The 15707-nt window shown below is 39.1% G+C and overlaps 1 protein-coding gene across 3 annotated transcripts in view; it reads right to left on the bottom strand.

The window, feature by feature from the left end:
• Nucleotides 1–13966, bottom strand: part of slc34a1a (solute carrier family 34 member 1a) — a 28224-nt gene extending 14258 nt beyond the window's left edge. The window contains exons 1-8 of one of the 3 annotated variants that reach the window (XM_017703838.2): nucleotides 13883–13944; nucleotides 9696–9780; nucleotides 8761–8838; nucleotides 6918–7073; nucleotides 5238–5381; nucleotides 4176–4319; nucleotides 2244–2355; nucleotides 1715–1910 (exon numbers count right to left, since the gene is read on the bottom strand). In XM_017703838.2, coding sequence (XP_017559327.2) covers nucleotides 1715–1910; nucleotides 2244–2355; nucleotides 4176–4319; nucleotides 5238–5381; nucleotides 6918–7073; nucleotides 8761–8821 — 813 coding nt within the window. In that variant the 5' untranslated portion in view covers nucleotides 8822–8838; nucleotides 9696–9780; nucleotides 13883–13944. Of the gene's footprint in view, nucleotides 1–1714; nucleotides 1911–2243; nucleotides 2356–4175; nucleotides 4320–5237; nucleotides 5382–6917; nucleotides 7074–7212; nucleotides 7396–8760; nucleotides 8843–9695; nucleotides 9781–13882 lie in introns of those variants that run through there. The other 2 variants (XM_017703837.2, XM_017703839.2) reach the window with 2 other exon arrangements.
• Nucleotides 13967–15707: the final 1741 nt, after the last annotated feature.

Below are 15707 nucleotides of genomic sequence, written 5' to 3'. Positions count from 1 at the left end.
ATGTCAGCAAGAGTTTGCATCACATACAGAACAGACACTGAACACCTCAAATGATGCAATGAGTGCTAATGTGGGTGAACACACAAGGGTTTTGCATGTCACACTGAACTATTTAAATAGTGTGATAATGATGCTGATAATGAGCCAGTGCTGAAGAACTTGAATCACCAGCACTGTAATCAAACTGTAATCAGACTACCATATACACACACACATACAAACACACACACACACACACACACACACACACTCACACACACATACACACACACTCAAGGTACACTGCTTGTAACCATATGAAGCTGTTTTTAAGATTGGTCTAAAAAGATATGCACACATAAATGTTTGGTCATATATAGTTTCAGTGAGACCGTCACACATGTATTTTGCTGCTGTTGGAACAAAACCTTGTATCTCACTTCTTGGCATTTTTTTTACTTTTTGTCCTTTACATTTCTTAATAAATGGGCCAATAGAAACAACCCAAAATTACATGGAAAAAAGTCTGGTTCCACTAACTTACATTAAAAGTATTACGAGTATGTTTCTTTTCCTTCTCCTGTGAAGTTATCAATTTGGAGACAAGAGGTTTTGCTCCCACAACAGTGATATATATGAAAGCTATATGTAATAACATGACCTATATGTATTATATACAGCACTGTGCAAAATTCTGAGACCACCTTTTAATTTCCAGTCAGCATACGAAAAACGTCAGAAAAGCAGAATAGATAGACTAATAAAACATAATATTGATTTTTCAACATTTAGAATGTCTACTCTGTCTTTATTGCAGCTTCCTTTCTTTTCAGGAAATTTACTGTAAACGTATTTGCAGTTTCTTTAAAGAAATCTGCTGGGATATTTTTCCACATTTCCAAAGTTCAGTCTTATATGTTGGTTGTTTTTTCTGCTTCTCACAATCCAAATAACTCTCACACACACACACACACACACATTTTCTAAGCTGCTTCTCCCTCAGGGTCGTGGGGGGGGGAGTACTGGAGCCTACCCAGCGGTCATCAGCAGGATACACCATGGACAGGTCGTCAGTCCATCGCAGGGTAGACAGACCTACACAGTCACATACACACTCACACCAAGGGGCAATTTAGCGTGTCCAATTGGCCTAACTGCATGTCTTTGGACTGCAGGGAGGAAACCCACGCAGATACAGGGAGAACATGCAAACTCCACACAGAAAGGCCCTCGTTGCTGGGAGGCGACAGCGCTACCCACCGCGCCACCCCTTCCAAATAAACATTTAATACAATTCAAACATTTAATGATGTTGAGATCTGGACTCTGGGGCAGTCAGTCCATTGTTCTGAAAACACCAGAAGTTTCTTTGTTTGACTTGCAAATTTTCATCGTTTTGGTCTATTTTTGGGTCTCAGCAGAAACTTCTTGACAGCTATATGTGATATTTTCTCCATTTTATCTAGATTTTTAAATATATATTTTCTTATTTTACTTATTTTTCTTTTTTCTCCTCCTCTTTTGCCACCATTATGTAAGTGGATTATCTGATATCTAATCTCTTCAGAAATATCTCCTGAAAAATGAATGACTGTATTTAATCATCATTTAGACTGGAAATTAAATAGATAAAGGTGTATGACTTTTGTGCTGTACTAAATATGCAAGAACCTATGTTATATAACCTATGGTACGCCTACACACTTGTTTGCTTCCACATATATCCTCTGCACACCTGTATGATGAGTTTCGTGACAGGGTCAGTGATGACCTTCAGCAGCTCTGGGGCTTCCTCTCCGCTCTGCAGTTGGAAGCTGCTGACCACAGCTTGGGCCAGAAAGCTGAGCAGTCCAGTGGCCACCTCAAGAGGTAGCAGCACCAACACTGACAGCCAGTTAAAACAGTCATGGATGGTAGCACCGGCAAATGCCCTGCACACAGACACAGCAAGAGATGGATAAATGAACAGAGAGCATACTGAACAGTCTGGAGCAAAGTGACAGAGAGAGTGTTAATACAGCTACAGCCATTGAAGATGAAGTGTCTGAGATACGGTTCTCATTTTTTGTGATAAGGGACGCAGTCAGGGACGGATCACAGCTGAGTCATATTCAGAATTACACACTTTTGATTAGGCATTCTTCTTCACTATTATAATCAACTGTGGATGATTATGGTGAAGTTGGTGGTGGTGATGACGTTGGTGAGTAAGGACTGATGCTTGATGACGTTGTATTGAGATAGAGTCATCTATATCCCATTACCGCTTAAATTCGCTCCTCTCTCCAGCCTGCATCAGAGCTACAATGGTGTTGGTGACGGATGTGCCGATGTTTGAGCCCATGATTATGGGAACAGCAGACTTCACTTCCAACACTGAAACACAAACACACACACGCACACACACACATATGCACATAAATGAATGTATTCATGAGCTGACTGCATTTACCCAATTGAAAAATGAATGTAAATCAGTGGTCCATAATACACAGAGTGATAATAGCCTGTGGACTGAATAATAGAAAATCTCCAGAATCATTTCAAAGCCTAGCAATTCAGGGACTCATGCATTTTCAGCCTAAATCTCATTCTTGCCAATCCTGGCAGAGGTGACAGTGAATTGGGGGCTGAGGATTTTCATTCTATGGCAATGACCCACAAGACTAAATGGAAGCAGTAATATGTCAAAGACTGTACCTGTCCTAAACACGCCAACTTTTAGTATCGGAAATTGCTGGTAATTACTTTTTAAGCTGTGTGCTGAAATCACTGAATAAGACACAGCGTCTGCATTTCAAGCCAGCGCAGTTGTCTGCCATGTGAAAACACTGCGTCCCCAACTGTGACAACCATTAGCTTCTGTCCACAGCCTCAGTGAACCATAGGAAAGGGAGAAAAAGTACAGAATAAACCTGGCAAACTACCTTGGCATTTCAGGTTCTAATACTTCATGCTGGACTTACGTTACGGGAAAAATTAACTGTTGAAATAAAAGAGTTTGACATAGAATGCAAATACTGTTAAAGTTTCAAAGCATACCATTCACTGTTTAGTCCAAATGATTAGAAAATAAGCTGAAAACATCTCAGTGAAAACACTGAGTTTGTGATGTCATAAAATCCAGCACATTTATATCCAGCCTTCCAATCTATAGCAATTTAGCTCCACCCACCCTGTAGAGTGCTACAGAATGTCATGTATGTAGCTTGTTGAACAAAACGTCGTACAGGGCATTCATTCAGTCTTTGCAAACATGTTGCACACATATTTGCAAACATAGCTTTGACTCTTTTGGGCAGATGCTCTACTCAAACATTTACGTGACAACCAGTGCATTAAAATGTAACTTTCCGTCAAGCATGAAAAGAAGGTCTTTCCTTTCAAATGCTATTTGCAATGGACTTATATCCCCTGTTGTACTCCATACTCTTTGTGGAATTTTGGGCCTGAACACCATCTGCTCTGAGGATTGAGCTAATTGGAGAAACATGCCAGTAAATAAAGTAACAAAGCACAGGTTTTGAACAAGACCTCTTAATCAAATATGATGATAATCTGTGCTGTTTAGAAACAAAATCCAGGAGAAGAGAATTATTTGACTAAATTTTGTACTTACAAAAGAAAAGTGAGGTATGTGAAGTTTAATTAGATTAGGTTATTGTTCATCTCCGCAGCACTTTGGCCTGGAAGGTCCCCAGATTGACATGCCTGTGCTAATCATAACCTCAACCCAACCTAACCTTAACAGGTTTGAGCAGATAAGCTATAAGGTAGTGGTTTTAATCCCCGTTCCTGGAGAGCTACCTTGCTTCAGAGTTCCAGTCTGTATCTAATAAAATGCCCCGCCCCTTCCTGAACTCTAATTCTTCTAATCCAGCCAATCAGGAACTTGATAAGATAAATTAGCTGGAGCAGGTGTGGCAAACTGTGGAACTAGGCTCTGCAGGAAGGTACCTGTCCAGGACTAGGGTTGGAGACCACTACTATAGGGGGTCATCAAGATATGATATGAATTAAGTGATTTGATTCATTGAATTGGTCAGTTTGTTCTTAGATTTGATGATTTGTCAGAAGACATGATGGATGATCTATGAATACATGAGTGATGATTATCTTTCATAGTAAAGTAAGGATGCCATTTACCGAGAGAGAGTTAAAGGGACTGGTGTAAGTGCGGTCTCTGTAATACTCACGTCCAGAGGAGACGAGGCTGACGATGATGGATGTGGACGTGCTGGAACTCTGAACCAGCACAGTGACCAGAATTCCAACCACCAGCCCAGCCACGGGATTCGACAGAATGGCGTTGTCCTGGAAGATATTTCCTGCCACCTTACCTGCACATATATATGGGAGTTTTCTTATGGTCCTGCACATAGCTGGACAATTAATGATGAAAATGCTTCAGTTTGCTAATAGGCTAAAACCAGTGTCTTCTTTGTTAAGGTATGGGTCTTAAAAGGAAGACCTGAATGAATTTCAGTATGTTTTCCTGTACTTAGAAAAGAACACAGAATGTGTTGTATTGGAACAGAAGTCTGTGGACAAGCAGCTGTCCATTGATGAGTGTGTTTTGTAGGTCTGGCACAGCTGTGCAAATTTTGGGGGGAATAATGTCAGGAGGCTATAGATTATGTACAGCAATCCACATGTAAAAATAGCTAAACTACCTTTTCATTGACCATACTGATATCTCAGGCTTTAATACAAGCGCACAAAAACTAATAATAGTAATGTCAGACATATTCAGTGTAGAGATCCAATTTTGTTACCTGTTACTTTAAAGATTAAGATTAAGATTTAAAGACCCTTATTAGTCCCACAACGGGGAAATTTGTCCCCATGATCATGAGGTAAAGGGACATGGTTCAATGTATGATGTATTCAACAAAAACAGCTGTTGTTTATTTTTACAATTTTCATAGTTATTTATGTTTACTGTCATATAATGACAATAATTATTCCATGTAAGGTTTTTGCAGATGAAATCTATTGTAGTTTAGCCTACAGTATTTGAGTATTCAGGCCAGTCCTATTGTATGTAGAGTATGTATCAACAGCTTTTCTGTTCTTTTCCAAGCACAAAAAAGCATCAGAACTGCTGTCTGTGGTAATAGACCATATGGTACAGATGCACTGGATAGAGATTAGGCCTCTAAACATGTACTAGATAAAAGCTACTCTGCTACAGATGAGTGCATCCACAGAAGCTGAGTAACTGCCCTCATGACGGGTGGTTAAAGGCTAATATTTACCACCAGCCAGCTGAAAGGCCGAGCTCAGGGTGTCGAGGGAGCAGACGAAGCAGTAGAGGAGGAAAAAGAGGAGTGGAATTTTCATCACGCTGATGAAGAGTGACTTCATTTTTGTCTTTTCTCCATGAGGAGCCTCAGGCAGCACTAAAGAGAGAGAAAAATCACACCATGATGAAGGAGACATGGTAAAAGTCACATTTAGGGCACTCATTGGTTCCACAGGGCAGAGGCAGATGTAGCCTTTGACCAAGTAGTTACAAATGTTTTACAGTTTCCAAGAATACATTCAAATGACTGTGAGAGGCACAGATATTTTGTACACTCTGTGATAGACAGGGTGGTTAGTCACATTTTAGAAATTAGAAAACACTAACAAGCGACATATTAAAAACAAACTAGTGAATATTAATGTGACGAAGTTCATTCCATCCATCCATCCATCCATTATCTTCCGCTTCTCTGGGGTTCGGGTCGCGGGGGCAGCATCCTAAGCAATGAGGCCCAGACCTCCCTTTCCCCAACCACTTCCACTAGCTCTCCAAGGGGGATTCCGAGGCTCTCCCAGGCCAGCTGGGCGATATAGTCACGTCAGCGTGTCCTGGGTCTTCCCCGGGGTCTCCTCCCAGGTGGACTTGCCTGTGACACCTCCTGAGGGAGGCGTCCAGGAAGCATCCTAACCAGATGCCCGAACCACCTCAACTGGCTCCTCTCGACGTGGAGAAGCAGTGGCTCTACTCCGAGTCCCTCCCGGATGACCGAACTTCTCACCCTATCTCTAAGGGAGAGTCCAGACACCCTGCGGAGGAAACTCATTTCGGCCGCTTGTATTCGCGGACTCGTGATTCGGACATTACCCAAAGCTCATGACCATAGGTGAGGGTGGGAACGTAGATCGACCGGTAAATCGAGAGCCTTGCCTTATGGCTCAGCTCTTTCTTTACCACAACAGACCGGTAAAGAGCCCGCATCACTGCTGACCCAGCACCAATCCGCCTGTCAATCTCCCGCTCCCTTGTACCATCACTCGTGAACAAGACCCCGAGATACTTAAACTCCTCCACTTGAGGCAAGAGCCTATCCCTGACCCAGAGAGGGCTCTCCACCCATTCTTATGAGTCTACTAATTAATTTCATGTTAATTGTATTATTTAGAAAAAGTTTAAAATGTAAATACATAACTCATATGTATATATATATATATATATATATAGAGAGAGAGAGAGAGAGAGAGACATACATTCATATGCAAAGGTTAGGCCATGTCAAATTGATTTTCTAAGTGAAAATACGTTAACACATCCTCTATAGAGTGTACATTTCTGCACATTTTTAAGCACAATTACTGTTTATTTCCTGAATTTAACATATCAGAGAGAAAAAAATAAAACAACCCTGTGTAAAACATAACTAATGCAAAAGTTATATTTATGTTTTAGTTTTTTGGTTTGTTTGCTTTTACAACATGTTAAACTGAGCAAAAAACAGAAACTGAGCTCTAAAATCTGCAGAAACGTCATATTTAAGTTTGTAATAGAGAATGTGTTTACACTTAGAACATCAACAATTCAAGCCCACAATTTGACCAGGGGTGTTCAAACTTTTGCACATTTATATAGATAAATATTGGTTATCTACAATGGTAAATGCCATGGCTACAGTCAACACACAAAGAAAGCCCACCTTGGATTTTTGGAAGTCTTCCTCCATCCCAGGTTTCGTGGGATGGAGATCCAGGACCACTGGAGTGTAAGTGGGAACAGCTGCTGATGAGGTCCACGGTAGAGCCCATGTCGCACTCTGCACACTCTGATGCTCTGGAGCTGTGCAGGTTCATCCCTAAAACACCATGTGCGTAGGAGGAAAAGGAAGACAGACAAATCAAAAGGTAACAAATTAACAATGATTTCATCCACAGATACCTAACAGAGAGGTCAGTACGCACTGCAGTTCTGCATTTTCTTCTAAATCACCTCACCTCTTTGTGAAAGTTTTACTTTATTATATGGTGAGCAGAGCATAGGCCTGTGTGGTCAATGGAAACTAGTAGTAGTAATGAATTTAAAAGCGGGGGAGGTTGTGGCATCCTTCCGATGATGTCATCTTGGTTATAGAAATGTTTAATGACAATTTGAGGTAAGTAAAGGCATCTGTGGTCCCTCTGTAAAATAAAGTAAAATCCAATTACGTTTCAGATCTTAATGTTAATACTGAATATGTTATGTGTTTAAATCTAAGCTATGAATTGAGAAATCAATAAGCTAAATATATACAAAATCATCATTTATATGGTCTTTTCTGTTGGGAAGTGTCTGTCCCAACTTCATTTACACGAGTATTTTTTTTTCTTACATTCTTTTAAGATCTTTTTTGAAAGACTTAGATTTATCATGAGTTTAATGTTTCTTTAAAAGATATTATGAATTTATGTAGCAGAACTGTTCAAAGCTGTGTTTGTTGCTCATGCAACTCATGCTATTATTTTTGAGTTGTGATTGTTTTTTTAAGGACAAGAAGGAATGTGCGACATTTTATTGTTTTATTGAAATAAACATAAGGTCTGAAATGTGTTTTGAACTCTTACTTTGAACCTCTTTGGTACAACGATCCATATCGAAAACAATGAAGGACATAATATTGATCCTTGCGGGACACCTTTAGCAACCAAAACGGGGAGAGACAGATCATTTTCTGTCAGCTTTATCCACTGTGATCTTAGAGAGAGAATGGTCTGTAAACCAATCTGTCCAATCTATTAATTAAAATGGAATGATTGACAGCATCAAAGGCTTCGGCCAGGTCAATGGTTTTGCAATATAGCAAATATTATGCATTATAGCAGTGTTACCTAATATGCTACACCAACCACTACATTAGTAATGCCCAGTATAGCAGTATTACAATGGTAAATATCATGACAACAAATATCAAATGATATATTGTACACACAAACAAATCAACAATAATTTTATTTTCAGATACCTAACAGAGAAGTTACTACACGCAATAATTCTGCATTGTTTTTCCCTGAATTGTTTTCCCTTTACCTTATTATAGTGTGAGCGCCGCGTAGGCCTGCATGGTCAATGGAAACTACTAATCTGTGAAAGTTTCCATCCGTTGATGCCAAGTGCTCCTTGCCACACATCTGATTTCCTGACTATACTGTTTTTTTTTTTTTCATTACATAATTTCTGGCAAGTACTTTTTTATAAATGCATAAAATAACCCTACCAACAATATTACACAATATAATGCAGCTGTATTCAAAAGTTTGGGTACTTCTGGTCAAATAACTGTTGGTTTAAACATTTACTCTACAGAAAACACACTTCTGCATATATTTTTACACACAATTACTGTTTATTTGCTGAATTCAGCATATTAAATGTGGTTTAACAGATAACAGATTAAAAATGTATTATAAGTAAAATATGCATGTAAATCTAAACTGAATATTTAAAAAAAAGAAAAAATACAACATACAAAACATTGTTTGGTGAACAAATTTCTTTATTCTGCTTACCATTGAAGCTGCTCATTTTTCCAGTTCCGGTTGAAATGATTCTGATTGGCCGGGAGGACATGACGTCTGGGTAGATAGCTGCAGGGAGTGATGAGTATGAACACAGGTGATCAGAATCTCAGCTGATGCCTCACCTTGTTTGACTTGAGAAGGCTAAGATACACATTGCGCTACACTGAGTGGACCTGCAGTGTTTGCTGAAGCTGTAGCTTGCTTTCATTCACAAGGGATAAATTATCCAACACTTAATTTGTCTCTCTCTTCAGCACCTTCATGACCTTTCGAATAAATGACAGCTTGTCTTAGATGTTGTGAGTAACAAAGAAGGCATTTGCAATCCCCAGATGATGCAAAGTCCTACTGGTTAATTGCCTGAGCTACCTTGAGTTGCCATTATGTTCGTTTCAAATGCATCTTATCTTAAGATAAACGCATTTCTCACACCAGGGCTGTGGAAAACCTGGAGTTGCAAATGGGTTTTTGAAAGCAACAGCTCTGATTGACGAAATTAATGACGCCTGACAGTCACTCAGTCTCAAACCTTCTTGCATCTTGCATGCATTATACAGTCCATGGTGCTGTTCACTCTATATTCACTCTATAAGAGCAGTTATTGGGTGCATGGCTGAGCTGGACTGTAAAGACAGTGGCCAACTTTTTAAAGGAAAGACGTTTCAAAATTTTACCAACTTCTTACTTTGGCAGTTCAAAATTGTATTTGAAAAAAAAAATCATTTCAATTAGTAAACATATGGAAATTGACAGCAAATAAATAGGGAGAATATTGGGAGGGCATACTACTACTGAGTTCTACTACTACACCTTCTACTACCTTCACTATCATCACCACAGCATGCAAAGATGTGTAAATCTCAGTCTTTTATTCATAATAGAACATAATTGGGACATTTTACCATTTCATGAAAAAACCTTACCTCATTTACTTCATGGCAGCAATGCACTTCAAAAAAGTTGGGACAGGCCCATGTTCTTCTTTTACCAACAGTTAACTGTAAACATCTGGGAAGTGAGGAGACCAACTGCTATTATGATGGATGCAGAATGGTTTAGGATTATAGTGCTGAAATATGCAAGGCCTTCACTGAAAGAGACTCTGTCTGGATGGGAGCATATGTTGTTCTGAAACTTATATACACTGTTCAGCACAGGTCGTGCCTTTTCAGATGTGTAAGCTGCCCACACCATAGGCACTAATGCAACCCTAAACCATCAGAGATGCAGGTTTTTGAACTGTGCACTGATAACAAGTTGGATGGTCCTTCTCCTTTTGAGTCCGCAAGACACAGTGTCCATGGTTTCCGAAAAGAATTTCAAATTTTGATTCATCTGACTACAGAGGAGTTTTCCATTTTGCCTTAGCCCATTTAAAATGAGCTTTGGCCCAGAGAAGGCGTTTCTGGACTGTGTTCACATGTGGCTTCTTCTCTGCATGATAAAGCTTTACCTTGTATTTGTGGATTGCACAGCAAACTCTGTTCACAGATGATGATTTCTGGAAGTGTTCCTGAGGTCATGCATTGATTTCCACTACAGAATCATGCCTGTTTTCAATGCAGGGCCACCTGAGGGCCCAAAGATCATAACCATTCCATATTCATCATCGGTGTTGTCCCTTGTGTACAGTGAGTTACTCTTTTTCATGAAATGGTAAATGTTTTTAATTACATTTATTTACATTTTACACAGCATCCCAACTTTTTGGGAATTGGGGTTTTATTATTTCTACTGCTACTTCTGCTTCTATTTCTATTATTTTTTCTACTACTTCTACAATCCCAATTCCAATGAAGTTGGGACATTGTGTAAAACATAAATAAAAACTGAATACAATGATTTGCAAATCCTTTTCAACCTATATTCAATTGAATACACTACAAAGACAAGATATTTAATGTTCAAACAGATACATTTTATTGTTTTTTGCAAATATTCACTCATTTTGAATTTGATGCCTGCAACACGTTCCAAAGAAGTTGGGACAGGGGCAACAAAAGACTGGGAAAGTTGAGGAATGCTCAAAAAACACCTGTTTGGAACATTCCACAGGTGAACAGGTTAATTGGAAACAGGTGAGTGTCATGATTGGGTATAAAGGGAGCATCCCTGAAAGGCTCAGTCGTTCACAAGCAAGGATGGAGCGAGGTTCACCACTTTGTGAACAACTGCGTGAGCAAATAGTCCAACAGTTTAAGAACAATGTTTCTCAACATGCAATTGCAAGGAATTTAGGGATTTCATCATCTACAGTCCATAAGATCATCAAAAGATTCCGAGAATCTGGAGAAATCTCTGCAAGTAAGCAGCAAGGCAGAAAACCAACATTGAATGCCCGTGACCTTTCATCCCTCAGGCGGCACTGCATTAAAAACCCATATCATTCTGTAACGGATATTATCACATGGGCTCAGGAACACTTCAGAAAACCACTGTCAGTGAACACAGTTCGTCGCTCCATCTACAAGTGCAAGTTAAAACTCTGCCATGCAAAGCGAAAGCCACATATCAACACCACCCAGAAACACCACCGGCTTCTCTGGGCCCGAGCTCATCTGAGATGGACTGACGCAAAGTGGAAAAGTGTCCTGTGGTCTGACGAGTCCACATTTCAAATTATTTTTGGAAATCATGGACGTCGTGTCCTCTGGGCCAAAGAGGAAAAGGACTGTCCGGATTGTTATCAGCGCAAAGTTCAAAAGCCAGCATCTCTGATGGTATGGGGGGTGTGTGAGTGCCCATGGCATGGGTAACTTGCACATCTGTGAAGGCATCATTAATGCTGAAAGGTACATACAGGTTTTGGAGCAACATCTACTGCCATCCAAGCAACGTCTTTTTCAGGGACGTCCTGCTTATTTCAGCAAGACAATGCCAAGCCACATTCTGCACGTGTTACAACAGCGTGGCTTCGTAGTAAAAGAGTGCGGGTACTAGACTGGCCTGCCTGCAGTCCAGACCTGTCTCCCATTGAAAATGTGTGGAGCATTATGAAGCGCAAAATACGACAGCGGAGACCCCGGACTGTTGAACAACTGGAGTTGTACATCAAGCAAGAATGGGAAAGAATTCCACCTACAAAGCTTCAATAATTAGTGTCCTCAGTTCCCAAACGCTTATTGAGTGTTGTTAAAAGGAAAGGTGATGTAACACAGTGGTAAACACGCCCCTGTCCCAACTTCTCTGGAACGTGTTGCAGGCATCAAATTCAAAATGATTGAATATTTGCAAAAAACAATAAAGTTTATCTGTTTGAACATTAAATATCTTGTCTTTGTAGTGCATTCAATTGAATATAGGTTGAAAAGGATTTGCAAATCATCATATTCAGTTTTTATTTATGTTTTACACAATGTCCCAACTTCATTGGAATTGGGGTTGTACTACTATTACTAAAATATCTTCTACTAGCATTGCTAGTACTTCTACTTCTACTGTTTCTACGACTTTTACTACTACTACTATTATTTCTGTTACCATGTTTACTACTACTATCACTTCTATCACTGTTTACTACTATTATAACGTACTACTAATACCACTACATCTACTACTACTACTACTACTACTACTAATAATAATAATAATAATAATAACAATAATAATAATGATGGAATAACTGTTAGCAATGAATGTGCCATTCATGTAAGTAAGTGTACAGTATCTCAGGCATTCAAGACACATGTAAAGCTCAAAACTGAATGTTCAATAGCACTTGTTTACATTTAATATGCTGCACAGTGTGTGGTCAAGGTCACTCATAATGGGACTGTACACTGCAACAACTATTTTTTAAAAACACTGTCTGAGACGGCCTGAACACCGTGACAAAAATGCCGAGAAGGCCAGTGGGTGATGCCACTTGTCCTCCATGTGGAATCTGCACTGAGCTCTGCTTTAAGATTCTGTGGGACACTCAATGTCCATCATCAGATTGCACCATGCACTCACATCTACATGTCTGCTGCATTACCACTCGCAATGTATTCAGCAGAACATACAGCACGGGCGAAGAGAGCCCCCCGAGAAATCACACACATCTGAAGAAATTCACATATAAATATTTAACAAGCTTGTTAAACCAGACTTACTGTAGCCAAGCATAACACACAGGAGAATGTCAACAAGTATAAAATGATGTCACCAAAGCAAAAAAATAGCTTGTTGTCCTCATCTGATGAGTTATTTCTTTCACTTAAGTAATCCATTCTCTCCACTATAATGACTTAAAGACAGGTATTACAGTTATATGGAAGCAATAACATGCTTACTTCTTCATGCACCAGTTCAAACTAATAATTTCTCAAAAAAAAAAAACGTACAGAATCAAAAAAGCTCCTTCTAGCCTTGAGACATCAAAAGAATGGGGTTTTCCTAGTGTTTAATCTGGCAAGTCACATTTTATAGACCACTGTGACACTACTGTAAGATGCTAATACGCATGTTTACTACAGATGCACTAATCCTTTTTCATTTTGGCAGGACGGCCTGTTTAAGCACAGTTCATTATACCGAACTGTTTAAAAGGCAAAATGATCATTTTGCCATAATGTTTGATCCAAATGTAACCACTTTTGCTTGTTTCTAAAACGTACCGTGATTTCTGTCTATCGCTGTTGTCAGAAGAAAACCTCATCATCTCCATTTTTGATGTTTTCCAGTTTTTGACAAAGTTTGAAAATATCCGTTGCTCTTTATTCTGTGTGTAAATTTCATGATGACTGGACTAAAAGAAATGACTCAAAATGACTTGGGGAAAATTCTGGTTCCTTTGACTTACATTAAAAGTAAAGTAGGTTTTTTCCTTCTCCTGTTTTACCATTTTGGAGATACAAGATTTTCTTCCAACAACAGCGTTGTATAACTGTGCAACAGCAGTTAGGGCCAAACAACAATAAAAACATGTTTTGATCCATGTTTTGATGCAGTGTGATTTAATACTGTAGCGTTTAATGTAGATACTTTGAGACAAACGAAATGGAATGTTACAATTTCTCATCAGGTTGAACAGAATTTTAATGCTAATGTTCTGTAAAGCTTGTTCAACCTCAGAACAGTGGCTATGAAAGAGCACATTTGTGGATAGATCAATTGTTAAGCATCTTACCTGATTAAAAGGTCGAAGTTTAATTGTCTCCTCTCCAGGTGAGATGTGTTCAGGGATGGCAGACCTTACTGCCAAGGGAATTCCAGGTTTATATAGGAACCCCTATCCATGCAAACTGTGTATAATATCATTCTCTTACTCATTAACCGAGATGCCCTTTTAGTGCCCACTCAGCAACTAAATAACTGATAGCCCAATAGTGCACCAGTGAGAATGAGGTATGAAAATGAAAGCTTGGAATCGTCCTGCACAATAACATGCTTAGATTCCTTTTCTGTGAAAATCTAATAGTAAGATTTTTCTACAGAATTCATTCAAAGTCAGAGTGAAAACAGTGACTTGGACTAAAACCCAGTTGCTTTAAATGACCCTGTACCTTAGTTATGTTTCTTTTTAATAAAAGAAATAAATGAACACCCCATTTTGTCAATACAAATACAGTAATAATGCATCCAAAACATTATCAAATGCTTTGGTACACACATTAAAAAGATGGTGCTTCAAAGGTTCTTTAGTTAAAAAAAAGGCTCTATATAGAACCATATAGAACCAACACTCAAACATAAAAAAAGCTTTGCACGTTGCATGGTTCTTTGCATGCTGTAAGTGTTCCTCAGATTGACGGAGAATGTGCTGGTTCTTTAGAGAAGCTTTTTGAAAAGGGTTCTATATAGCACCTTAAAAGGGTTTTGCTTTTGTTACCAGCTTGACATCGTAACGATAGACGAGTCCTTTTTTGTGCAATATAGAACCCTTTTCAAAGGTTCCATGTGGAAACAACTATATCACATTTTCCACCAATTCAAAGAAGAATCGTTTAGTAATATAAAGAAACCTTTAATCATGCAGAGGGTTCTTTGCTCTGTACAGAAGCATTTTCTTTACTAAAGAACCCTTGAAGCATAACTGAAACACTGCCAGCCAGCATATGATGAGCAAACACAGCTTTGAACATCTCTCCACAGTTGAAATCACGATATTTTTTGTAAAACGTGAAAAAGTTCACTTAAAATCAGAAAACATCTGCTTCAGTAGTGACAATTCATAAAGTTACACACTGATTACAGGTGTTGGGACACAGTTGGAGCTTACAGCCATCTGTGGCCAGGAGTCCAAGAGAGTACAACTGGCCTTGCTCTCTCTGGGTGGGTAGGATGGTCTCCCTTCTCCTCCCATCACTCAATGCGATGCTGGTCAGCACAGGCGTGTTAGCTGACGTAACAGATCTGGAAGTAGGCGCTTTCCTCTGAGCACGTTCAGCTGTCCAGTGACGTTGTGTAAGCGGCAATTCGAAAAGAAGCAGTGGCTGGTTTCACAGGACTCGGAGGAAGCCTGTGTTAGCCTTTACTCTGCTAGCATTGATAGCTTCCCGTAATTGGGGAAGTTCTAACTAGCAGGTGGAATTGGAGATGTCTAAATTGGGGAGAAATTTGGGTAAAAATCCCCAAAATATGTGTAAAAATAAATAAATAAATAACAGCTGGAGCTATTTACTAATATAGGGGTGTGACTAAAATATGGCTCCACCTGTCACATAGAACTTTTGTTTTGGTAACGACATGAAAAGGTGGGACAGCATTTTTGAAATAAAGTTTTTATTAAAAAAAAATAAATGTTAAATCTAAATCTTTTGACTTCATTTGAAAAGATTTGTTCTTTGTTTTTTTTTTTGCTTTTTTCTGGGACTGCAATTTAGACTAATTCCTTAGATTAATCCAGTAAAATTATGTCTTTAGTTGAACTTTCAGCTGGATTCACCCTTGTGGTGTGACATTGTGAAAAGCTGACACCCTGTGGTGACATGATGTAGAACTGCTGTCATCAC

Source organism: Pygocentrus nattereri, chromosome 11 (assembly GCF_015220715.1).
Source record: "Pygocentrus nattereri isolate fPygNat1 chromosome 11, fPygNat1.pri, whole genome shotgun sequence".
Taxonomy (NCBI): domain Eukaryota; kingdom Metazoa; phylum Chordata; class Actinopteri; order Characiformes; family Serrasalmidae; genus Pygocentrus; species Pygocentrus nattereri.
Note: the sequence above shows the minus strand (reverse complement) of the source record. Positions and strands in the feature narration are given on the sequence as shown.